This window comes from Desmodus rotundus, chromosome 3 (assembly GCF_022682495.2).
Source record: "Desmodus rotundus isolate HL8 chromosome 3, HLdesRot8A.1, whole genome shotgun sequence".
Lineage (NCBI taxonomy): Eukaryota > Metazoa > Chordata > Mammalia > Chiroptera > Phyllostomidae > Desmodus > Desmodus rotundus.
In genome coordinates this window covers 314,957-338,189 of record NC_071389.1, presented here as the reverse complement: position 1 = coordinate 338,189, position 23,233 = coordinate 314,957, and the positions used below count along the sequence as shown (strand labels likewise).

Below are 23,233 nucleotides of genomic sequence, written 5' to 3'. Positions count from 1 at the left end.
GAAGGGGGCCGGACCTCGGCCGCACCGACGTCTGCACACGGGAGCATGTGCATGGGGCGTGTGCGTCCGCGGGCCACAATGGGGGGTGGGGGGCGGGGGTCTGGGGGAGGCCCCGGCCCAGCAGCAATAAGGCCTCTGGGCCCCACTGTGGCAAGTGCGGCCACCCTATCCAGGGCATCCCAGTGAGCACCTCACTGTGACCCCCAACCCTGCTGGTCAGTAAATCTTCCAGAAAGCTCCAGCCTCTGCCTCTTTTTTCACCTCTGACATGGTGACCCCCTCAAGCCCTGCCCCTCCCATCAGCCAAGAGACAGACACTGAGGTATGGTGTCAACGTTTTTATTAGATTCTGGACAAAGAGCCCAGCTCCAACAGCAGGTGGGCTGCAGGTCATCTGGGCCAGGGCAGGTCCCCAGCACTGGGTGACCTTAGCCAGCAGGGTGGGGGCCTCCAATCTCAGGAGCAGCCTCCACCAGGCATCCAAGGGCACTGAGATGTGTGTGGGTCAAAGGCGTGCCCTCTGCTCAGCCCTAACTGGGCTCTGGTCCCAAGTGGGACAGGGTCCCGTCCAGGCTCCCATACTGCTGGTCATGGCCGGGGCAGCCCACCAGCAGGGCAGGGTCAGTGTGGCCGCTGCCCCTGGGCATGGGCGTGGGGGCTGTGCTTCTCCGGCTCCGGGCCTGCCTTGGAGACATGTCTCCCAGGAGTGTCCTGGGCACAGCCCCAGGCTGACCCTCCCCAGCCAAAACCAAAGCTTGGAGGGGGCCGATGCCACCACAGGTAGCGTAGCCACGGCCAGTCCTCAGCAGAGGCCTTCACACTGCCCCGGCCCCAACCAGAGGAACATTAAAAAGTGCCAGGGGATGGGCGGCTGTGCAGCACCTCCACTGACCTCTGGGAGACATGGGCAAGAGGTTCCCCGGCCAGTGTGCCCCAGCGCCCCGGGGTCCAGGCCCTGTTCAGGCAGTCCGAGCACGTGGAAGCAGGGGCTGGCTGCCATCAGGCCCAGCTCCCTCCGCCTTCAGCCACTGCATCTTCTGCTGGTGCTGCTGGATGGCGTCCCGGACCCGGGCGTCCATCATGGCCTCGGTGAGGACTCCGTCCTCTGAGGCATACGCCATGGCCTAGCAGGGAGAGAAAGAGCTGAAGCAGGGCGCCCAGAGGGGCTGGCTGCAGGGAAGGAGTCTCCTGGCCTCAGGTTTTTAGAGGCCACCAGGGGCCACCAGCCTGGAGACTAGGGCCAGACTCAAGGATGACAGCCAGGCTGGCCCTGCCCTTCACACTGCTTCCCCCTACCCATGAGCACTTTTCTTGGAGATGCCTTCCTTCGGGATGGGGGCAGGTGGGAGCAAAGCCAGGGATGCTGAGTCCACCAGTGGACGGCTGGCCAACACCCTCCCTGGGCTGCACACACACTCCTGCCTGCTGACAGCACACGTCTGGCCTCCAGTGTGCTCACACGCATGTGCTCACACGCATGTGCTCACATTCACCTGCCAACAAGCAGTCGCAGCCTGCACCCCCCCCTGCACCCCCCGCCAGCCCCGGCCCTCTTCCCTCCACCGAGTTTCAGGGTGGCTGTCGTAACAGTAGAAAGCCCCAGGCCTAGGCCTGGGCCTGGGGAGCCGCCCCACCCCCGCTGCAGACCTGGGGGGCCTGCTTCTCAGACACACAGCTGTCCCCAGCGCCAGGGTAGGGGACAGAACCACCACAGGCTACTCGGGCACAGGTCCTCCTGGAAACAGGTGGGAGGGCAGGGTCCCCAGGGAGAGCGAGTCCCAGGAGTGGCCCTGCCAGGCCAACGCCCCCGAACACTGGGCAGCTGTGATCCACCGAGAGCCAGCCACCACCCGGCACGCTGCATTCCCAACGCCCAGGACTCCCCACCCTGAATTTGGACAATCACCTGGTGGGGGGCACCTGTGCTAACTGGGCCCCGCTGTGGTCCCGACACCTCCCCCCCCCGCCCCGAAGGCCCAGGACCCACCGGCTCCCTGCCCCGCCCCCGACTCTGACGGAGCCTGTCTTGAGCCAGCACTTGGCGCCCACCACACGGGCCAGAGCCCAAGTGGGCCGTGGTGGACGAGTCCCATCGTCTGAGGGAGCAGTGGTTCTGTTCGCCTGCCTCAGTGCCCAGCCTGGGCCATGAAGAGGGGCTGCCAAACGGCCACCCCGAGGAGCTCACAGCCCTGAAGAGCTGCGGAGAAGGTCTGACCCTAAGGGGTGCACCCCAGCCCAGGGACCCACAGGGTCATGGTCTAGAAGCAGCCAGGGGCTTCCCTGGCAGGAAGCGGCAGGGAGAAAGTGCAGCTGCTCCTTCCAGAACCCCAGAGCATCTGAGCAGCCACGTCCCCCCAGAGAGGCAGGGCTGGAGGGGCTTGGTGCCTTGCTCCCAAACAAACAAGGAAAAGGGGACAAAAGCGACTTGGCCACTGAGACACACGGTGGCCACCACCTTAACCAGGCGGTCCAGGACAACAGCCTGTGATGCTGTGTGGACTTCAGGTCCCCAGAAATGGTGTGACCAGAAGGCACCCAGCCTCTGTGGCCTCCTCCCAAAACCCCCCACCACCTCTGTCTAATTACGAGAAAAACACCAAACAAACCCCACGGGAGGCATCATAGAGAACACCTGACCACACCCTCAACACTGCCAGGGCCATCAAAAACAAGGACCACCTGAGAACTGTCCTGGCCCAGAGGAGCCTGGGGAGGAGGCACGAGGACCAAAGGCAATGGGGCATCCTGGGGAGGGCCGAGTCCGGGGGGGCGCTGCTCGCGATGAGACCAGACTCGGGGGTGTAAGGGGCAAAAAGTCCTTTGCAGGGCACCAGCAAACCCCACGAGGCAGCAGGAGAGGGAGACAGGCCGCGCCCAGGTGGGAGCGCCCCAGGCTGCAGCACAGGAAGCCAGCGTGACGCGCACCATCGGCAGAACGACGGGCAGAAACACAGTCGTCGCAGTCGGTGCGGGAAGCTGTTTGGCAGAATCCAACGCCCTTTCTTGGTGGAAATGGTCGATAAACTAGACATAGAGAGGAATTTCCTCACGAGGATAAAGGCCACAGACGGAAACCCACAGCAAACGTCCAGCAGAGGTGAGAGGCTGGACAGGAATGAGACGAGGGAGCCCATTCTCACCAGCTCCACCCCGCACAGCACCGGGGACTCTGGCCAGAGCAACTGGGTTGAAAATGAAGAAGAAATAAAAGGGGTCCAGATTGGAAAGGAAGAATAAAACTGTCTGTTGTACAGGTGATGATGCTCTTTTACGGAGGAAATCCTGAGGATTCCCCCAAGAAACTGTTGAAATAATTCAGCAAATTTGCAGGATACAAAATTAACACACAAAACCATTTGTGTTTCCATACAGTACCAATGACCAATCTGGAAAGTTAAAGTAATTCCAGCCCTGGCTGGTGTGGCTCAGTGGAGTGAGCACGGGCCTGTGCACCAAAGGGTCACCGGTTCGATTCCCAGTCAGGGCACATGCCTGGGTTGCAGGCCAGGTCCCCAGTAGGAGGCTTGTGAGAGGCAACCACACATTGACGTTTCGCTCCTCTTCCTCCCTTCCTTCCCCTCTCTCTAAAAATAATAAGTAAAATCTTTGAAAATTAAAAAAAATTACATTTACAATAGTATCAAGAAGAATAAAATACCTAGGAATTAACCATGGAGGTGAAAAGACTTGTACATGGAAAACTACAAAATGTTGCTAAAAGAAAATAAGGCCAAAACACAGAAAGGTATCTGTGATTGTGCACCAGAAAACTTAATATTGTCACAATGTCAGTACTGTACCAAGCAACCTACAGATACAGAATTTTAAACCCGCTCTGAAGTTCACGTGGAATCTCACGAGACCCTGAGCCGCCAAAGCAGCCCCGAATGAGAGCAACGACGCGGGAGGCCCTGCACTCCCTGGCGGGAAACCCACTACCCACGACAGCGATCGCACCAGGGTGGTCCTGGCAGACGGACATGGAGCCCAGGGGGACAGAGCCCACTCTGCAACAGAGCAAACGCCCGGCCTGGACCCTCACACCCGTGCTCTGATGGTTTCCAGCAAGGGCGCCAGGACAGCGAGGGCCGTGTCCACGGCGCACGGCGCTGGGAGAACCGGACGTGCGCACGCAGGGAGTGGGGTCCGACCCCTACTTCACACCAGGTACAGCACTAACTCAAAATGGGCCGGACACCTCAGCGTCCAACGCCACATGGCAAATCCCGCAAGAAAACAGCAGCAAAGCCTCCAGACACTAGAGCTATGCGGTGGTGGCACAGGGGACAGAAGGAGACACAGACAAATCGGCCTGCGTCAGGATTAGGGGTCCGTGCGTCACAGGACACGATGCTAGTAAGGCTCCCACGGGAGAGGAGGAAAGACCTGCGAGCCACAGGCCTATACGCGGTTATGCCCAGAACGCGGAAGGAGCGCCTCAGTCAACAACGAAGAACCCAGCTCCGTTTGGGGATGGTGAAGGGCGTGGACTGATGCTCTCCCGGACGACACCCGGGCCCGCGAGCGCAGACCGCTGCTCAGCATCACTGGCCACCACAGACACGCAGTTCAGACCCCAAGGAGGCATCGCTTCACACCCCTTAGAGCGGCTGCCACCCGAACAAACAGGAAGGGACCGGGGTCCGGGACCCTTGCGTGCTAGTGGGAGGTGAAGTGGAGCGACCACGGGCCCGCAGTCCCGCTGCCGGGTGTGTCCCCGAAGGCTCGCAGAGCCGGGGTCAGAGCGACACTGCCACCACCCACGTGCCATCCACGGGTGACGAATAAACAGTCTCTCTCATACACATGCACACGGGAACGTCACTCGGAGGAAGCAAGCTGTGACGCGCCACGGCGTGGATGGACCCGGAGGGCATCGTGCTGAGCGACACATGCCAGACGCCGAAGGTCAGAGGCTACGCAACCCCGCCCACAGGAGGTCCCTGGAAGAGTCAGACCCACAGAGACAGAGCAGACGGTGGGGCAGTTCGGGAAGACGGAAAGTTCTGGAGAGAGTAGTGGTGACGGCTGCACAGCAGTGGGCACTCGCCAGAGGCCCCTGAGCTGTGTGTGCGGAAGTGTCGGGGGAGGGAGCGGTGCGTGTCCCCCTTGACAAAGGCTCCAGGTGGTAAGAGGCACCAGCTTCGTCGACAAGACCACTGCAGCAGGGTCCAGGCCCCACTCTGCGGGCTGAGGGAGGTTGGCCACACACCGTCCCCAATGGCCTGAACACAGCACCTGCCTCCTCCCCGGAGAGGCGAGGACAAACCGGCCTCAGGCTGCAATGGCCAGTCAGCAAACGGACACACCCTGGTGTGAGAACCAGACACCCAGCAGGTGCTGCTTGGGCCCTGGGTGTCCACTCGCTGCCCCCCCCCCACGCTCATGTGGGGCCTGACAGTCCCCGGCTCTTGCCTGCCAGGCACTCGGCGGGCCTGTCACCTGGTTTGGACGACAAGGTGTGAGGAGGATGGAGGTGTGTGGGCCTTGGTGCAGTTAGGGACTGAGTGCCCACCCCCCGTGAAGTCCTGAAGACGACGAAGCTGACCCCATGTGGCTGCACTTGAAGATGGGCCCTGGGGACCTGGGCGGGTGAGTGGCGCTATCATGGGGGCCCACTCCTACAGGACTGGAGTCCGCATCGGGAGACACCAGGCAGCCGTCTGTGTCTGCCCTGAGGACACAGAGGTGGCCCTCGTCAGAACTGCACCGTGCGGCCCCCTGGGCTGACACTCGCACCTGCAGAACCATGAGAAGTGACTGTGAGCAAGCCCCTTACTCAAAGGCTGCGGCGTTTGCTAGGACGTACTGAGCTAAGACGCCTGTCCTCCACTTTGTGGGCTTTGGGGACAGCCACATCACAGGCCAGGGCCCTGCGGGGAGGAGGCCGGGAGCAGAGCCCCCAGCTGACCCGCAGGGGACAGGTTTTGCTCTGGGGCTGTTTATTACAGCAGCACAACCCAGTCTGCTCCAGCACGGCCCCGCACACCTGGCTGCAGGGCTCACACCCAAGCAGAGGGGCCCTCGCTGAGTGGGGCGCACGCTCGCTGGAAAGCACCTGTAAGTCTCCAGGAGTCAGGCTGTGACACAGCCCGAGACAGACACAAGAGTGGGTGCATGCCGGCCGCAGACATCAGCCACGTGGCAGCCTCGGCCCGGCCAGGCCTCCTCGGCGCACGCCTGCAGGAGGGCTGCCAGGCCGTCTCCGAGGCAGATGGACTCGGGGGGTTGCCAGAGCCCCCGGCCTGTGTGCCCTGAGCCACAGCACACAGGTGAAGCCACCCAGTGTGGTCGATGGCCAGGGTGCCCGTGGGGTCTCAGCCACTCTGTCCTCACCACCAGAACCCAGAGAGCTCCAGCAAGAGCAGGGGACCCTGAATGCCAGGCGTCAACACTGCCTGACACTGTATCAGGCCAGAGTCCCTTCCAGGCTCCTCCCCTGGTAGCCCTGGCATGCTCAGAGATAGCTCATGGGACATGCCCAAGCCTGGCTGTGTCCCCCTGGACCCCAGGGCCTGCAGGGCTGCCTGCAGCCACTGCCCTGGACCCTGGGTGGGACAGTACAGTCGTTGCTGAGACCCTGAGCCCAGGGGCCCTTGAAGCCCACAAGTATGAGGCTCATTTGCAGAGGGCCCCGTCTGACTTCAGGGAGCACCCTGATCTGGGTGACCACAGTGAGGGCACGGGCAGGGGTCTCGTCTGCGCTGGAAGCCCTTCCACAGGAACACCCCAGGGGCAGTGAGGCAGCATGCACCCTCATGGGACTCAGGGGTCTCCACATCTGTCCCCCTCAGGCACGTGCCCCCAACTCACCTGCCACGCCACAGCAAGCTGGGAGATCTCCCGGCCCGACATGCCCTCCGTCAGCTGTGCAATCTCCGAGCACTTCTTCCCATAGTCAAACTGGGCCAGCTTCAGGCGCCTGGCGAGCAGGAGTTCCTAGGTGACGCCAGGGCGCCCCAGGACCCGGGCAAGTCCAGAGGCCCGCGAGGCCCTGTGACGCCCACCCAGAGGGAGGGCAGCAGCCTGCTCAGGGACCCCCAGGCACCGTGCATCCGCCCTTCCTGTCCTCCTGGGCACTTGCTTTCCTCTGGCAGCCCATGGCAGGGGGGGGGGGGGGGGTGAAGTGAGGATGTTGGGGAGACATGCCGCAGGGCAGCTGCTGAGCAGGTGAAGACCTGGGAGAATGGGGGCCCCACCCCTACCCTGGTGCAGGACCACGTCCACCTCACACCAGGCCCTGGCCTGCACCCCAACTGCAGGGCAGCCACAATGGCTCCAGGGGTGGGGCCGGGGGACATGCAGGCGGGAGACCACAGAGGGGGCACCCGGTGTTCTGAGTTGAAGCGAGGCTCACGCTGGAACCCCAGGTGCCACAGGGCCTCCTGCAGGGGCGTCAGGCGGAAGGCCCGGGAGGACAAAACCACCCAGACATACCCCACGGCCATGTCTGGGCTGCCATCGGGCTGGGGGGGCCAGTGGGGAGTGGGGGCCCAGGGAGGCAGCCAGGGGCACAGGGAGGAGGCGGCCCAGAGGGAGTGTTGGGGGGGTGGCAGGAGGGCAAGGCCATCTGGAGCAGAAGCTGCTTGCTGCTGCCAGAGACAGCAGGGATTCAGGTCAGCGCTGCTGAGAGCTGCCCCCCGAGACGGTGAAAATAGCCCGGCCGCGGCGGTGTATCTGGGGCACTCCCAACAAAGTGGAGGGCGAGGGCGCGGCTTGGACCGTGTGGAGGGCACACCGCCCAGGGGCTTTGTCGAAGGGGGCCTTGCTGCATGCTGGCACCAGGCCCCCAGGCCCTGGCAGTCAGGGTGGGCAGCGAATGGTGGTCTCAGAGTAACTCTCTGTGAGTGCAACTGGACACCGTGGCCCCTAACGACGCAGGCCTGGCTGCCACCTGGGCTCTGTCTTCCTAAGGCCCCTGGCGTACCAGAAAAGAGTGGGGAGACCAGCAGCACAGGGTCAGGGCCTGCCGACTCGGAGACTGGTGATGAGGTGGACAGGAGCTCTGGGGCCGAGCAGGTAGACAGGGAGCAGTGGGCAGAGAGGATGGGGCAGCAGGTGGACAGGGAGCAGCAAAGCAGAGCCTCCAGCAATGAAGCCTCACGTGACCCCCCGAGGCCCTCGTGAAGCCACAGGGTGGGACTGAAGCACAGTGTGGGGACCCAGAGCTGGCAGGCCCCGTGGGACAGGGCGGGAAGCGACGGCGGACTGCCCCGGACACTTACTGCTTTCCTTCTGTGGCTGGTTTAAGAACATACTTGTCAAAATACATTCTCACCAGGCGCTCCCGCTCCTCCAGCTGCGGCAGCTCGAAGCCGACGATCTCGTCGATGCGGTCGTTGACGGCCCAGTCGAACTGCTCGGGCTGGTTGCTGGCCAGCACCAGCATGAACCTGTGCCAACAGACAGGGGGCTGAGGGCTGAGGGGCTCCTGAACCAAGTGCTCACTTCCTGGGGCGCGGGCCTCAAACCCACACAGGGGAGCTTTCTAGCAGATTCTATCTACTTGGCAGCCTTGTAAGACTCTGTATTGCCTTGTGCCACCCCCCTTCCCCCCAACAGTTCTGTCCCTGCCCCGATTTCACGCTTCTCTAGCCAACAGCCCAACCCGATGGGGCAGCTGGATAAGCCTCGCCTTGCACAGGAGAACAGGGACCCCAGGGGCTGAGACAGACTGCTACCCCCTCAACCAGAATGGGTTTCAGGACCCGGGACTCGTCCGAGCAAAAGGGCCCTGCCGCCCCTGTCTGCCTGCCCCGCCGCGTGCAACTGGGCAAAGGCAGACATGCCCCTCCAGGTTCTCGGCTAGAACATGTGAGGGTGACATGTCTCCCCAACAGCGCTGGGCACCCCCTTGCTGGCCAGTGGTGGGGGGACTGGAGGGGCCTTGCCGATGCAGAGGAGCGTGACTAGGGGGTGGAGAAGGGGCCAGCCCACTCCCAGGGCATCTGTGCCCCAGGGTACCCGGCTGTAGGGGGGCAGCCAGAGGTGCCAGGGACGTTGACCTTGCTGCCTAGCTCTGCCTGAGACCCCCAGCAGGTCTTCTCAGGGGGCCTGGGCACACCACATGAACAAAGGGGCCGGAGACGCCCTGAACCCGGGACGCTGCCGAGGCAGCTCGGGCACCTCCTGGCCCTGCCTGGCAGCAGTGGCACAAGCAGAGGCAGTTCCTTGGTCTCCATCTGTGGGAGGCCGCCGTGAGGACTGAACGGGCCAATGCAGGAAGTGCTGTGCGCAGGGCCCCGGGACCGGCGTGTGGCCCTCACTTGCTGCTGTGCTGCCCCGTCCGGTGTAGGAAGGCGTTCAGGGTGGCCCTGAGGTCCTCGCTGATCCTTTCCTGCAGAGACAAGTTCCAGTAGGAGGTGCGAGCCGCCCGCCTGAGCGGCAAAGCGCTGTGAGCAACCCTCCCCCCCGCCGGAGGGCAGTGTGTGCACCCCCAGCACGTGACAGTGTCCCGCAGTCCACCCTGGAAGACTGAAACTTGACTTCGAGAAGTTTCGACAAAATGGCTCTGGTACGACCTCTGGTTTCAAACGGAGTTCAGAAAGAAAGCACCTGTGCAGAGCAGACTTGGGCCAGACCTGGGCCGCGGCCCTCCCAGCCAGCGCAGACGCAGCCAGGGCCCTGGGCTGGGCTACACCGCCGGCCGCAAGCCCAGGCCCACCACCAGACAGAGCTCCCCCACTCACGGTCGCTCGCTTCCGCAGGAAGGCGTCTGCTTCATCCACGAAGAGGAGGAGGCTGTGAAGGGGTGGGGCCACGTGAGCAGTGGGAAGGTTCCGGCACACGCGCTGCCCCTTTGGGACGGTCAGGGGTCAGGAGCCCCCGGCTCTTTGGGACCCCAGCCCTCACCTGGGATGAGGCGTCATGCCCGCTGCCAATGTCAGGAGAAAGCGGCCGGGACACACAGGACCCTGACCTGGCGCTGCCTGAGCTACCCGGCCCCCGAAAACCGCACCGCAGCGAACTCCCACCCCACCGGGCACTGTGGGGCCACAGGGACACCAGGACAGGCTGCAGGGAGAGTCAAGGACCCTTCCAGGCAGCCACCGCCCAGTGGCCACTGGGAGCGGGACCGGCGGTGCCTGCCCGGAGCGGGGTCGGGAGGGGCCCGCTCACCCTCGCCGGCTGGTGCTGGCCCAGTCGAAGACCTTGTGCATGGCAGTCACACCGTCCCGCCCCATGGGGGCCACGTCTCCGCCCGTCATGATCGCATAGTCCATGCCTGAGTGCAGTGCGAGTTTCTGGAGAGCAGGCGGAAGGCGGGGGTGGGGGAACGTGGGTGGGGAAACGGGCGGCACAAACAGGCGCTGGGGACAGGGAGGTGAGCAGGGTCTTTTCCTCCCCTCTGCCCACACCTCTGTGCAGGCACCTGGAGAACACAGGGCCCCAAGTGGAGGGCCGCCCACAGCCCTGCCCAGGGTCTCCGGGCAGCCATGCCCCGGGGACAGACCACCTCGCACCTTGGCAAACAGTGTCTTGCCGGTCCCTGGAGGCCCGTACATCAGCACGTTCCTGTACAGGCTGCGGTTCTTCTTGGTGTTCCTCGTTGCGATGGCAATGTCCCGCACCCGCGCCTCCAGGCTGGGCTACCAGGAGATAGGGCGCTGGGTTTGGGGGACGCTCTGCTGCCGAGCCAACCCTCCTAAGGCTGTGCAAAAGCAGAGCCCCCACCCCCACCTCTGCTGGGTCGCTAGGGCAGCGCCACTTACACTGAGGACCACTCCCTCCAGGGCATCCTGAGGCTTACTGAGGAGCCGCCTACTGACCTGTGGAGGACACACGGTCAGGGTCATCGGGTCATTGACGCAGCCCACCGTCCAGCCGCCAGTGCTGGGCAGCCAGCCTGCCCCGCGGGAACAGAAGTGCCCCGGGGCCCACAGCCCGGGACACACAGGACCAAGCCTTGGGAAGCGGCCAGAGCAGGCTGCTCGTGGGGCTGGGCTGCCCCCAGATGCACCTGGCCTCCTTTGTCCTCGACCTACACGTCACGGGCAGTACAGAGACTGCGGCCCGTGGGAGGAGACGGCCCCCAGAGTCCACACTGGGCAGGACGCCCGCTGCCCTGGGTGGGGGCAGCCGACTTCCAGCAGCTTCTCTCACAGGAGACGGGCCCCCGGGAGCCCCCGCAGTTTGTAAACACCCTGGAGTCAAGCCAGGGGGACGGACCCATCACAGACCCAGAGGTGACACGGTGCCTGGGATGAGGCTCCCTCAGCGGCAGCATCAGGGAGGGAGAGTCACGTGCAGGAGGGAAAGGGCGGCGTCCAGGTAAAGACGGAGGGAAGGAGGACACAGGGGGTCTGCCTGTCACGCCAGAAGGAGTGGGCGGGACACTGGGTCCCCCCACAGCCAGGCCTCCTGTTACCTGCAGGGGGTGCCGCAGCGCCTCCAGCACCGAGATCCGAGAGGTCTCCCTCACCAGGGAGGGCTTCCCCAGCCGGGCCTCAATGTAGCGCCCGGCCACCAAGGTCGCGTTCTTGGCAGAGTACACCCCGGCGGCCAGCAGCGTCAGCCCCGCCACCTGCAGCAGGTCGGAGAGGAGGCAGGTGACGCCCACCGCCCTGCGCCACCCTGTGGTTGACACTGAGCCCTCACCGCCTCACCCACCCTGTGCCAAGTGCCGGCTGGGGTCACACGGGGGAGTCCAGTCCCACCCCCAACAGCCCCAACTCCCCACCACAGCAGAAGGCAAGGTCCCAAAAAGCTCCCCCTAAACTCTGTTTCTTAGAACACTGCCGGGGAGTTGTCCCAGCAGGACGCGGGGAGCTGCAGCCCCCGGGAGCCCCAACAGGCAGCTGGAGGACAAGCTGGCACCGGGGTGGGAGCTCAGTCTCCAGGCGCTTGGCCAGGAGCTGCCGAGGGGCTCCCAGAACCTACGCCGACACCTGCTTTAGCACCTGGAACTACTCCCTACAAAGTCAACAGCCAGGCCACCGCAGGGGAACAGTAGCTCTTGGGCCACAACCTCATGTCTTCCTGCTTCCCCCACGCCCACCCCTCCCTCTGCGTGTTAGTCCAGCTTGGAAGACACACACTCAATTCTCAGACAGGACAGACAGCCAGGATGGACAGGGACCCCAGGGCAAGGACAGACCACGAGACTGAACCAGCAAACACGCCTCTGGATTCCCTCGAGAACAAACCACAGAGGCATTTCCGGAACGGGGTGAGGTCGAGAGCCCACCGGGCAGAGCCCGCAGAGGAAGAGCCTCTGCACGTCGGATGGCTCCAGGGGCAACGGCCACTTGAAGGGACGCGCGTGGACCCCCGCCAGGGGCAGAGGGCGCACACAGGACTCCAGAACATGGGAGCCACAGGCCGCAAAGCTGGCCTCCCGCCACCCCCCTCCCCCGCTCAGCTGGACTCCCCCTTCTGCCCAGTGTCCCTCTGAGTGGCCCTTTGAGCCGGCTCAGCAAGGGCCCAGGAACAGGACCTGCTCTAAGGTGTGGAACCAGCATCCCAGCAGCCAGCACCCGGGAGGAGGGCGCCGATGGTCAGGAGGCCAGGCACCTGGAGCCACCTCCCTGGTCCAAACAGCCAGGACCAGTGGGGAGCACGGCCGCACTTGCTGCTCACCCAGGCCCCCTTCTCCGGCCAGGGCTCCACTCGAATGGAACCTTAGGGCCCTCTGCCCTCCGCAGACGAGGCTGCAACGAGGGCCAGGCGGCACTGGGCCCACAAGTGCATCGTGGAGAGCAGCCACCGCGCACACTCAGCAAAGCTGCAGGGACTTGACCTCAGCCTTCCTCACAGGTGCGTTGACCTCCTTAAATCCCACCCTGTACTTCTGCGAAGCTCTCGATGGAGCTGGAGAGCGAGTCCTGGTGAGCGAGTCCACAAGGTTCTGTCCCTGAGTCACAGCGCTCTCTCTGCAGCATCCAGGGCAAACACCCGAGGCCAGGCCACGGCTGGGCCATCCCTACAAAGGGGTTCTCCTTTGTTCCAGGAAACAGGTTAGCCCAGAAATCACTGATCCCTTTAAAAAACTAACCGGTCAGCATGCTGGCCAGCTGCTTCCATCACGTGACCACTCTCACCAACGCTGACGGGCAGAGACACTCACAGGCTCTCCCCCAGCACCCTGTGTCCCCGGGAGGCAGGCAGGGGGGGCCCAAGGCAGCCCCTGTGCACCGGGCCAGGAAACCAAGGTCTCAGAGCGAAGCCCACAGTCCCTGCAGCAACCTCCCCGCACCATGTACCCTATGGGCAGGGACACTGGAGGACGCAGGAGAGCTGGTTGCAGGAGGCTACAGCCCTGGCAGCTGGCTGTGCTGCTCGCTATGTGAAGCAGGGGACAGGAGGTGGCACCTGACTCCAGGCAGTGAGCTCGGAGGCCAGAGGACCCGCTGAGCTCACCCAGCCCCACTGGGCCACAGGAAGCGGACCTGCTTTCCACAGGGCCCCACACTGAGGGCACGGTCCCCTGCACAGTGTGCACGGCAGGTCAAGCAGATGGGAACAGGAGCCCATGCTCCCCATCACTGGCCCGAGGTGGAAGACTCCAGCGGCCATTTTAAGAGCCACTAGTCTGAGCAGCTGCAAGGTCCCTGATGGGAGCTTCCGGCTGTCTCCCGGAGACAGTCCAGTCCCTGCTGTCCTGGAGGCGTGGCCTGACCTTACCCTGCCCTCCGCCCAGAGTGAGGCTGGAGCTTCGACCAGAGCAGGGCGCGCCACTCTGGGACGCCCAGCCCCTCCTCCCCGGCTGGCCGCAGTTCCGGGGGTCAGCCAGCATGCTGTCGGGTCCCTTGGGGCGCCCAGGTCTCAGCCTGGAGCCGTGCACGGAAGCACCAGGCAGCCAGAGGGTTTTCAGGAGTTCCTCGCAGCAGTGCCCCCACCCCGCGGCTCAGAGAGGGGTGCCAGGCTGACCTCCAGTTCCCGCTGGACGGTGGGAATGCCCATTTGAAGGGGGCTCCCCAGCACGACTGCTGGCCCCCCCGTGTCTCAGGTGGGACCCACCGCTGAGGCTGCTGGGCAGGTTTGCAGTTAAACTTCCCGAAGGTGAAGGAGAACCCCCTCCAGCGCCCCCTCCCCTCAAGGCCCTTCACCCAACACGATCAGTGTTGACACAGAATCATCCCAAGCACCCAAACTCAGATGCTCCATCACACCCAGCACATGTGGGGGCAGTGGGAGGACCAGCAGCCACCACCTTGCAGGACAGGCACAAGCCTGGCGAAGGCCCCCACAGACCCCATGGGGGCAGCGGTGCTTACTGTGGCTGTCACTTTGTCCCAGTCTGTCACAAAGGCACGGAATCCTTCTCCAAACAGGGTGCCAGCTGTCCTGCAGGGGAAGCACTGCTGTGACCAGGAGGGACTGGGCCTGTGCACGTGGCTGGAGAGAGGCCGTCCCCCGTCCGCACCTGATGGACTCCAGGATGGTCTGGCGGCGCTCAGCAGCCTGCAGGCGGATCTGCTCCCGGATGATGTCTGCGTTCTCGCGCTCAGCCTTGGCCCGGGCACGCGCCTCGGCCTCCACCCGCAGCATCTCGTTCTTGTGCCGCAGCTCCATCTCCCGCTCCACAGTGGCTGCCACGGGGAGGCAGGGAGCCCCAAGGTCAGAGCCCCGGGGCCCAGGAACCCTTCCCACAGGACGGCAGCCCATGTGGCACCCTAGGGTGCCCGGGACAGAAGAAAAGCGAGCCCCAAACGCCAGCCCGCAGGTTTCTGCTTTAAAGCCCCAGCTCAGAAAGCAGAGGCCCCTTGCAGGTCGCTGAACACATGGCGGCCCGCAGTGCTGACCGTGGCGCCTGCCCTCGCCTGCCCTGCCCACCAGCGGGCCTGCTGGCCTTTCTCCAGCCACAGCCCCCGAGGCCGGCTCTGAGGACATGGCCCTCAACACCCTGGACGCGCTGCCCACACTACCTCGCCTCATGGCCTCCTGCTTCTGCACGGATTCCTCCTGCTTCCGCAGGTTCTCCTCGTTGAGAAGTTGCTGAAAAGCAGCCACAAGAAAAAGGAAGAGCTTTCAAAACTAGGGAACAGTCGCACCCACCCAGGAACACACATGACTGAAGGGCCAGACTCACGAGCCACCCCCAGCATAGCTTGGCCTTGGGGTCACGGCTGTCGTAAAACACTCTGGTGTTCGCCTGTCAGACTTGGAAGCTGCGAGGCCCATGACAGGCATAAACGTTTGAAATCCCCCATGAACCCATCACGGCCCAATTCCCAGTCACGCCCCATCTGGGAGGACCCCAGGAGCAACGGGAGCCACCTCTGCCGTGGAAGCCCCGCAGCGCAGCGTGGCCTGCGGGCACGTGCCAGCGCTCCCTCAGGCCCCAGCGCGGCCCCAGCGTCCTCACCACCTGCCCCAGAAGACGCCGAGGCGCCCCCACGTGCCGGTGTGCGGACTCACCTGCTGCTTCAGCTGGTCGTCGTAGCGCTGCCGGGCCAGCTTGTCCTGGTACTGGGCCCTCTAGGGAGGGGAGAGCAACCCAAGCCCAGCTCAGCCAGAGAAGCGGGTGGACGACCTGAAACCAACACCTGGGCCCAGACTGGCCTGGGCGCCAGGGCCTCGGGCAGCCGTCCACCGGCACACAGGCACGGGCTCCCATCACGCTCAGCACAGTGACCCAGGGGTCCCGGCGCATGTGCCGAGGACACCCTATGTCCTTGACGGGACTACAGGAGACCCTGACTCCCCGTGGGACCACGGCACGCCCCCATAGCCCTCCTGGTCACCCAGGCCCCCCAGTGCCCGTGTGGCCCCACGGCCCTTACAGCCTGGTGCTGCCGCGTCTCCTCACTCAGGGTCTTCCTCCGCTCCTCAGCCTGCACGCGGACCTGCTCGCTCTTCAGCTGCTCCACCGCAGCCTCGTACTCCTGTGGACCCGTGAGGCCTCCGCTCAGCACTCCCAGCCTGGGTGCACCCTGCTGGACAAGCCTTGCCCGCGCCCGGGGGCCTCGGGGGGCACACACATCTGGGCAGAGGTACTGCCGCCAGACTCACCACCGACCAGGGCCAGGCTCTGACCTCTCCGTTCCCCTCCGACACCCCAGGAAGGAGGTACACCCCTCATCCACCCCCCGAACCCCCTTCTCGGCCAAGCCCCCCTCAGCCACCACTCACTTTGATCTTGGACTGCTGCTCCAGCTGCAGCGTTTGCTCCTGCATCTGCGCCAGGCTCAGCGCCTCCTTGGCATGTCCTGCGGGGAGCGGGGGAGCCTTAGGACATGTGGGCACCGGGCGAGCAGTCTCGTTGCCAAGCGGCCGCCAGGGAGACCACAGCTCTCCTCACCCTCAAAGTGCACGGGCCCACCTTCCTCCTGCGGAGACCTTGCCCAGTGACGTCACCTATGTCTGCTCCACCCCCAAGAAAAAGACCCTCCGGGGGCCATCCCCCTGCACAGGGCTCCGTCCGAAGGCCACTGAGGTCAGCGCGTGGTCCTCTCCCTACCAAACGGACAGGAAGCTCGGGGCCACTGTCTGGTTTCTCACCATCCACAGGCTTCTCTGAAGCCTCGGCCGCGTCCTGACCAGCCATCAGGCACACGCAGAAGGTGAAGGCGAAGTGAGAGGTCGGAAACAAGCCACATGCACCAGGAGGCTCTTCACAGAGCACACGCTAAAAACACATGTGCCGTAACACCTTCAACGTGCGCTTCCCTTGTGAAGCGAACTCACATCTGTCCACATTGGGTGTTGTGGAAAAAAACCCACTTCTGGCCCCTGTCAGCTGAGGAAGACCAGGCCTCTCAGGCCCAACGCAGCTGACCCCTGAACTCCATGGGCTTGAGCTACGCAGGCCTGCTCCCACGCAGATTCTTTTCAATGAGGACACCGTCAGTCCTCGGTATCCCTGGGTTTCGCCGCCGCGGAGTCAGCCAGCTGTGGGTGGACAACAGCATGCTCTCCAAGGTTGGGAGGCCGCATGTGTGCACGGCCAACTCGGGCTGGCGGGGGGCTTTCAACTGTGTGGGGTGGGCAGCCCGGACCCCTGTGTGCTCACGAGTCAGCTGTATTTCACTGGAACTCTTCTGTCACACAAGAGCTGGAAAGAGGGTGGCCCCACAAACCCAGCTTCCTGAAGCTGCCACGTCCCCAGGCGGCTCCCTCTGCCCGCCCACCCGCCGGCCCCTGCGTGATCTGTCGTGCTGTCAGAGCAAGCTGTAGTCCCGGCGCCCAGGACGCTGTGGCGCACACGTGTGTCACTGACTGAAGAGGACGTGTTTACAGTCTGGGGGACGCCCGATGCGTTAGACAGAGGTGGCGGGAGCCTCCGTGTCCGCACGGCCTGCTGGGGTGTGCGGTTTGGCAGGAAGCATCAAACCGCAAGAGCCGCTTTAACAACAGACTCTGACCTAAGGGAACAGAGGGCACCACACACAACGTGGGCACCACAGGCCCACCACAATGGGACCGAATCCCGGCCAGCCGGTTTGCTCGCGTAACCTTTGGCCAGCCAGGTGAACCTCTGAGCACCTCACCTGACAACAGGGCAAGTCAAGCCTCCCCCCACACTCTTGGAGGGAACTGGCAACACAAGCTACTATTCGGCACAGGCCTGGTGCCCAGCTGCCCCACTACCCACGGGCTGCAACTTCAGGGCCAACAGTAACACTTGTCACCTGAACACCACTCGGCACCAGGGCAAATGCACTCCGAAGCATCAAGTGGCAGCCACTACAGGCAAGGCGCTCTTTTAGGCACCAGCCATCTGAGTGTATGGGGGGGAGACTGGAGACCTGGACACCGGGAGCAGCAGGGGCCTGAGGGACGGAGCAGGCGGTCCTGCTGCCAGGAGCAGTGGTCAGCTCTGGCTGGCTGAGCAGGCAGGCCAAGGCCGAGAACTGCAGGCGCGGCTGCCTGAACCGAGTGTCTGGGGAGGACAGGCTTGCACGGGGGCTCTGGGACACAGGAGTGTGAAGTGCTGTGGGAAAAGGGCTTGGGGACAGGAAGGGGCGGACCACCAGGGTAAATCCTCTCCCAGCGAGCAGCAGCGAGACCAGGGAGGACGGCAGGAACAAAAACAAGTTAGAGCCAAAATCTGGGGTAGTCACCAGATGTGGGGACTGATGGGGGGACCGTAACTCCAGGTGGTGGCACCTGAGGACACTAGAGAACATTCTGCTTGGTGGGGGAGTAAAGGCTTGGCTGTGGGAGAGCAGAGGGAAGCCCTGGGGACCCAGGGGGAGAGTGTCCTGGGACAGGAGACACAAGAGCAACTCGGCAGCAGGAGCAGGCAGAACAGGGAGGCCGTGACGCTGCCCCCGACACATCCAAGGCCACGTGCCCTGTATAACCACGGGGGGCAACGGGGGAGCCGAAAGTCAGGGAAAGGTGCCGGCTCTACCTTCTAAAAGCGGGAAAACTCTGACACTCTGGAAGTGGGTGAAACCCTATGAGAGCTGAGCCACAAAAGTGTCCCCCAACTAAGCCTTTAGCAAGAAATCCTGTCAAGAGCCAAGTCTGTCATCATCTGAGGGGCTCTGACCCTGGCCACTGTTTTCTCAACACACCCCGACGATTAAAATTCCCTGGAGAACTTAACACACCTGGCTTGGGATGAGCGAGTCCCAGCTAGGCACAACAGGCTGTCCTGGGCCTGGGCCCAAATGTCTAGATGTTGTGAATGTCCCTCCAGGATCTGAGAGCCACACAGGCCCAGAGACTTCTGTCCAGACGGTCATGCAGCCACAGGGGAAGGGCTGGACTGAGCCACAGCGTGCAGGGCCGGTGCCGCCTGTACCTCTTACGAGGCTTCTCTATAGGATCTCCTTTGAAAAAAAGGCACTTCTGCTTCAACAAAAGTCTGAGAGCCGTTGTATTCTTTCAAGCATCGTTTATTCTGCATCTTCTTCGTTCCAGGCTCTTAAACGCACTACAACTTGAGACAAGTGCTTAAAGCCACAGGAGAAAGGAAAGTTGTGGGAAAGGTGCCGCTCAGGGAAGCTCCAGTTGCTGCCGAAGAATGGAGGGCCCAGGGTCAGGAGGGTCACCAGGCTGGGCCTGGGTTGTCTGACTCGTTTACAGCCTGTCCTACAGGAAAGCTAGTGTATCCCAATAGTAAATGTAAGTCTTCTATTTCCTCCTTAAAAACCGATGGCCCTCCACCATGCGTCCTTTCAGTGGAAAACTGCCAGCAACCAGCACAAATGGGCCCCCGATCTGGCCACGCCTTGGCCGGTGCACGTGGAGGTGGCACGAGGGGAAGGAGCTCCTACACACGGCAGGAACTGAAGACCAGAGACCAGCCCCGGAAGCTGCTACCTGTGACCTCTCAAAGTCCCCTCCGCACTGGTCTCCTCATCTGCAGGGCACGTGGCAGCTGAGAATGTGCCAAGGGCGACAGGATCCCGAACCTCCCCGTACGCACAGTAGCTGGGGCACACTCACTCCTGGAGGCCAGTTTCCTCCCCTGACAAGTACGACTGTCGACAGTCACTTGCTACTCCATCGCTCACACGACTAAGTGGCTAAAAGCCCCCGAAGGCCGGCATGCAAGGAGCTCGGTGGACTGGCCCTCCCCGGAGGAGCCCCTGACCCGTCCCGCACTCGCCCACGCCGCCGCACTCACGCGAGTGCTCCAGCTCGCGCGCCGCCTTGGCCGCGCGCTCCAGGCCCGTCGGATCGAAGTTGCTCCATTTGTCCTTGGGCGCTGGTCGGTCTCCCGCGCCACGGTCCCCGCCGCCTTCAGCTCCAGGCTTCGCGGGCGGCAGGGGCAGCGGTGGACCCTCGCCTTCACCCTTGGGGCCCTTGATGCCGAAGAGCCACGACATAGCCCACGAGCGTCACGCGCCGCACCAGCCGCCAGGATCCGAAGTCGAGCTAAAGCGCGCGACTCCGAGCTCTCCCCACGCGATCTGAGCCGGCGGTCAGAGCAACTGCGCAGGCGCGACACACGCCTCTTGCTCCTGGGCGACGGAAGCTCAGGAGGGCCGCGTCCCGCCTGCCGCCCTCGGATTGGTCAGGATGACCGTGACATCATCGACACCCGCTCCGTGATTGCCCGAACTGGCTCTGGGGGCGGGTCGCCGTGGGTGGGGGGGCGGTGAGACCCCTGGTTACGGCGTTCGGTCAGGGACATAATTCACGGGCTGGGAAGTCTTTGTGCCCTGGGATACGTCAGTTACAGGTAGCAACGGCGTCCCGTTGCTACGGGCGCCCGCAGAGGTCCAGACGTGGAGGTGGCGGACGGGCAGGTACCGAGAGAGCAGAGGCTTCTTGATATGCGGCCGGGACGGGAGAGACTGCGAGAGGAAGAATCTGCGGGAGGAGGCTGACCCGCGGGGGAAAACCCCAACCAGGGCTCGCGGCGGGGCCTGGACACCCAAGGACCGAGCGGGCCCTCCGACCGCTCCCCTCACTGACCCATGCCTGTGGCCAAGTGGCCCTGGCACAGCACTGCGGTGGCGAGGGGATGGACCCTGAGCGCGGCGGGCGGGATCGGGGCGAGCCCGGCTCTGGAGCATGAGGCTGCGCTCGGTACGGTGACGCGAGGGTAGAGCATGGTCCCAGGCAGTCTCCTGCCACCGTCCCTGGATGAAGGGCCGGACTGGAGAAAGGCCTCCCACCCCACTCCCGCCGATCGTCCTGTCGCTGTCTCAGCGAGGCACAGTGGTCGGTGGTTGTGTGATTCTTTGTGTTACTCAGAAGTGGCTCGTAAGGGAGGGGGACAGATGACTGATCTCCGACCACGGAAGCCTGCAAAGGCAGAGCAGGTCCCCCAAAGCCCCACAGAGGGAGCCCTGGCTGGACAGCTTTGGGTCTTGGCTTCTGGTCACTGACTGGTGAGGACTTTTGCTTCAGAACTTCCGAAGGCCAGGTGCCTGCTTCCTGGACAAAGGGGCAGGCAGGACTCTTCCTGGACAGAGGGAGATAAGGGTGGACAGAGGCCTGCGTTGCTCTAGGACCCGCAGTGTCCAAAGTTAGCAAAGTTTGTCTTTGGGCCAACATCCGAGTTGCCCCTTTATTCTTTCCTTACAGAATTGATTGAGTTCCCGGAATTATGTGGAGTGGGTCTCCCCACTAGATTGAAAACAACTGTGAGCCTGAATAAAAATAGGGGAAAAAAATTCAACGACAGTTCTGTGCTTCCCCCCCCCCCGCCCCCAAAATGAAGAAAAAACCAAATGAGTTTTCCAGCCAGATGCCCCCCAGTGGCCGTCATCGAGGTTTTCATGCACTAGCACCGATCACTCCGCAGCGGCCCTGGCCCGCTTAGAGGGGTGAGGAGGAAATGGTGCTCTTGGCCAAACGACCCTGGGCCACACCCACGCACCTCTCTAGCTCCATCCACAGGCCAGCGTTTGGCAAGCCTCTGTATTTTCATATACTAAGGAATAACTGAGAATATAGCTCTGCATCTAAAAAGCCAGTTTCAACCCTGGCTGGTGTGGCTCAGTGGACTGAGTCCCGGCCTGCGAAGCAAAAGGTTACTAGTTTGATTCCCAGTCAGAGCACAGGCCTGGGTTGTGGACTACATCCCCAGTAGGGGGCATGTGAGAGGAAACCACACATCAATGTTTCTCTCCCTCCCTTCCCCTTTCTAAAAATAAATAGAACCTTTTTAATAAAAGATTTATTTTGAAGGTAAAATTGACAAATCTTAACACTGGAATTGCTAGTAGTACGTGAAGGAGCGAAAACAGTAAGCCAGGTGACCAAATGCCTTTTTCCGCGGCTGGAGAGTGCTGCGGCAGCCCGCCTGGGGCCCTCGGATCTCGAGCTGCTGTGTGAAGGGACACCGCCCTTGGTGTGGGGCCTGAGTGCAGTGCGCCTATGCTGGGTTGCACATGATGTTTGTGTCTTTAGGCCTTGCTTCATAGTAACTTCTCATGGTACAGAATTGATTTGCATTGAACACAAACTGTAAATAAAAAGAAATGGCTGGCCCTGACCCATGTGGCTCAGTGGGTTGGGCATTGTCCCGCAAAGCGGAGGGTCGCCAGTTTGAATCCTGGCCAGGGCATGCGCCCAGGTTGCAGGTTCAGTTCCCAGATGGGGCGCCTGTGAGATGCAGCTGATCCCTGTTCCTCTCTCACATTGATGCTTCTCTCCCTCCCTTCCCCTCTCTCTAAAAATAACTATTAAAATCTTAAAAAACAAAAAAGAACAGTGAAATGGGTGAAAAAGAGCAGGGGGAGCGGTCCCCCAGTTCTCCACAGGCCCCTGCACCTTGCTGCTGCCCCCCACAGGCCCAGGGTCAGGGAGAGGCTGGGGGTCGCCACACTCAGACACAGGCCGCCTCCGGCCCAGCACTGGCGAGGGGCTGAGGACCTGCCCAACACTTGCCGCCCCTTTGGGCTTGTCCTCCCACAAGGTGTTTAGATAAACAGTGGCCTCCTCGGGTGCCCCATCCCACTGCCCTGTCCCCATGGAGGCTCCCCGGCCACCCCGTCAGCTAGGCCCAGGGAGGAGAGCTACCCGGAAGGTCAGCACGGCCAGGCCATCCCCAGAGGCAGCCGGGGCGGGGGCCCTCAGCGCAGGCACCAGGCTGGCCACCTGCCCCGATGACAGAAGACATGCCTCTCTCTCCCCAGGAGCAAAATGGCTCAGCTGCACGGTCTGGAACGACCTCAGAAGCAACAGCCACTCAAAGCCCACGGCCAGTCAGGGAACCCTGGTGTCTGTCCTCCAGGAGGGACCAAGAGTGAGCAGCACCTGCGAGGGCAGGGGCCCCGGGAGGAGCCCCGGCCTGGCCTGGAGTGCTCTCCTGTCCGGTAGAGGCTGGTCCTGCAGCAGAGGAGGGAGCGGGAGCGGGAGCTGGTGGGCCTGCGTGGTCGTCAGCTGAGGAGCTCGTGGCTTGCACCCCCTCCTCCGCAGCCCTGTGCTCTCAGGTAGGATGTAGCCTCCACTCCCTTGGACACTAGTCAGGGGCTCTCTCTGCCCACACCTGGTGGGGACTGGGCCTTTTCTTCCAGCAAAGCTTGCACACTGGTGGCTAAGATGCTACCATTTGTCACGGGTGCCTTCACCTGCATTTCTGAAACGTGGGCAATTAGTGGAGGGTGTTTTAATGACAGCACAGTGCAGAGGGGTCGCCGCTGCCGCCACCCTCTGCTGCCACCGGCCCCTGCCCAGGAGACCAAGCCCTTCTGGAGAACAGCAGTGGGATCAGGGACCCCCAGCCCCGGGCTGGGTCCTAAGGGGCAGGGCCTCCCCGTGTGCACACCTCGGCACCCTCGCTTCTGGGGGGAGCTGAGACTTCCACTTGTGTTCCGTTTGTTCTAATAAATGTTGGAAGAAAAATTTTCATCCCAGAAAAAAAGCAGCAGACGCACAGCTG

The 23,233-nt window shown here is 62.9% G+C and overlaps 1 protein-coding gene across 3 annotated transcripts; it reads right to left on the bottom strand.

Moving 5' to 3' along the window:
• Nucleotides 1-323: 323 nt before the first annotated feature.
• Nucleotides 324-19,840, bottom strand: ATAD3A (ATPase family AAA domain containing 3A). Of its 3 annotated transcripts, XM_053920714.1 has the most exons (17): nt 19,523-19,661; nt 18,501-18,906; nt 16,075-16,151; nt 15,726-15,827; nt 15,361-15,420; nt 14,868-14,937; nt 14,366-14,531; nt 14,217-14,286; nt 11,369-11,524; nt 10,713-10,769; nt 10,464-10,589; nt 10,120-10,244; nt 9,690-9,741; nt 9,267-9,337; nt 8,226-8,393; nt 6,814-6,922; nt 324-1,124 (listed from the first exon to the last, which is right to left on the bottom strand). In XM_053920714.1, the coding sequence occupies exons 3-17, from the start codon at nt 16,117-16,119 to the stop codon at nt 960-962; spliced, it is 1,542 nt and encodes a 513-aa protein (XP_053776689.1). In that variant the 5' UTR covers nt 16,120-16,151; nt 18,501-18,906; nt 19,523-19,661; the 3' UTR covers nt 324-959. The 3 variants fall into 3 exon arrangements, 2 of the variants coding, with proteins under 2 accessions (XP_053776689.1, XP_024409908.2); XM_024554140.3 differs by lacking the exon at nt 18,501-18,906 and having other exon boundaries at nt 19,523-19,840; XR_006654581.3 differs by lacking the exon at nt 18,501-18,906 and having other exon boundaries at nt 986-1,124; nt 8,279-8,393; nt 19,523-19,819.
• Between the last annotated feature and the right edge of the window lie 3,393 nt (nt 19,841-23,233).

Bases quoted from the DNA above. Each gene is read 5' to 3' on its own strand.
- ATAD3A (XM_024554140.3), bottom strand. From the start codon at position 19,724: ATGTCGTGGCTCTTCGGCATCAAGGGCCCCAAGGGTGAAGGCGAGGGT. The intron at 14,287-14,365 runs GTGCGGACGGGG...CTTCCCCTGCAG, and splicing joins ACCATCCTGGAGTCCATCAG to GACAGCTGGCACCCTGTTTG. The intron at 10,245-10,463 runs GTGCGAGGTGGT...CCTGCTCTCCAG, and splicing joins GCAAGACACTGTTTGCCAAG to AAACTCGCACTGCACTCAGG.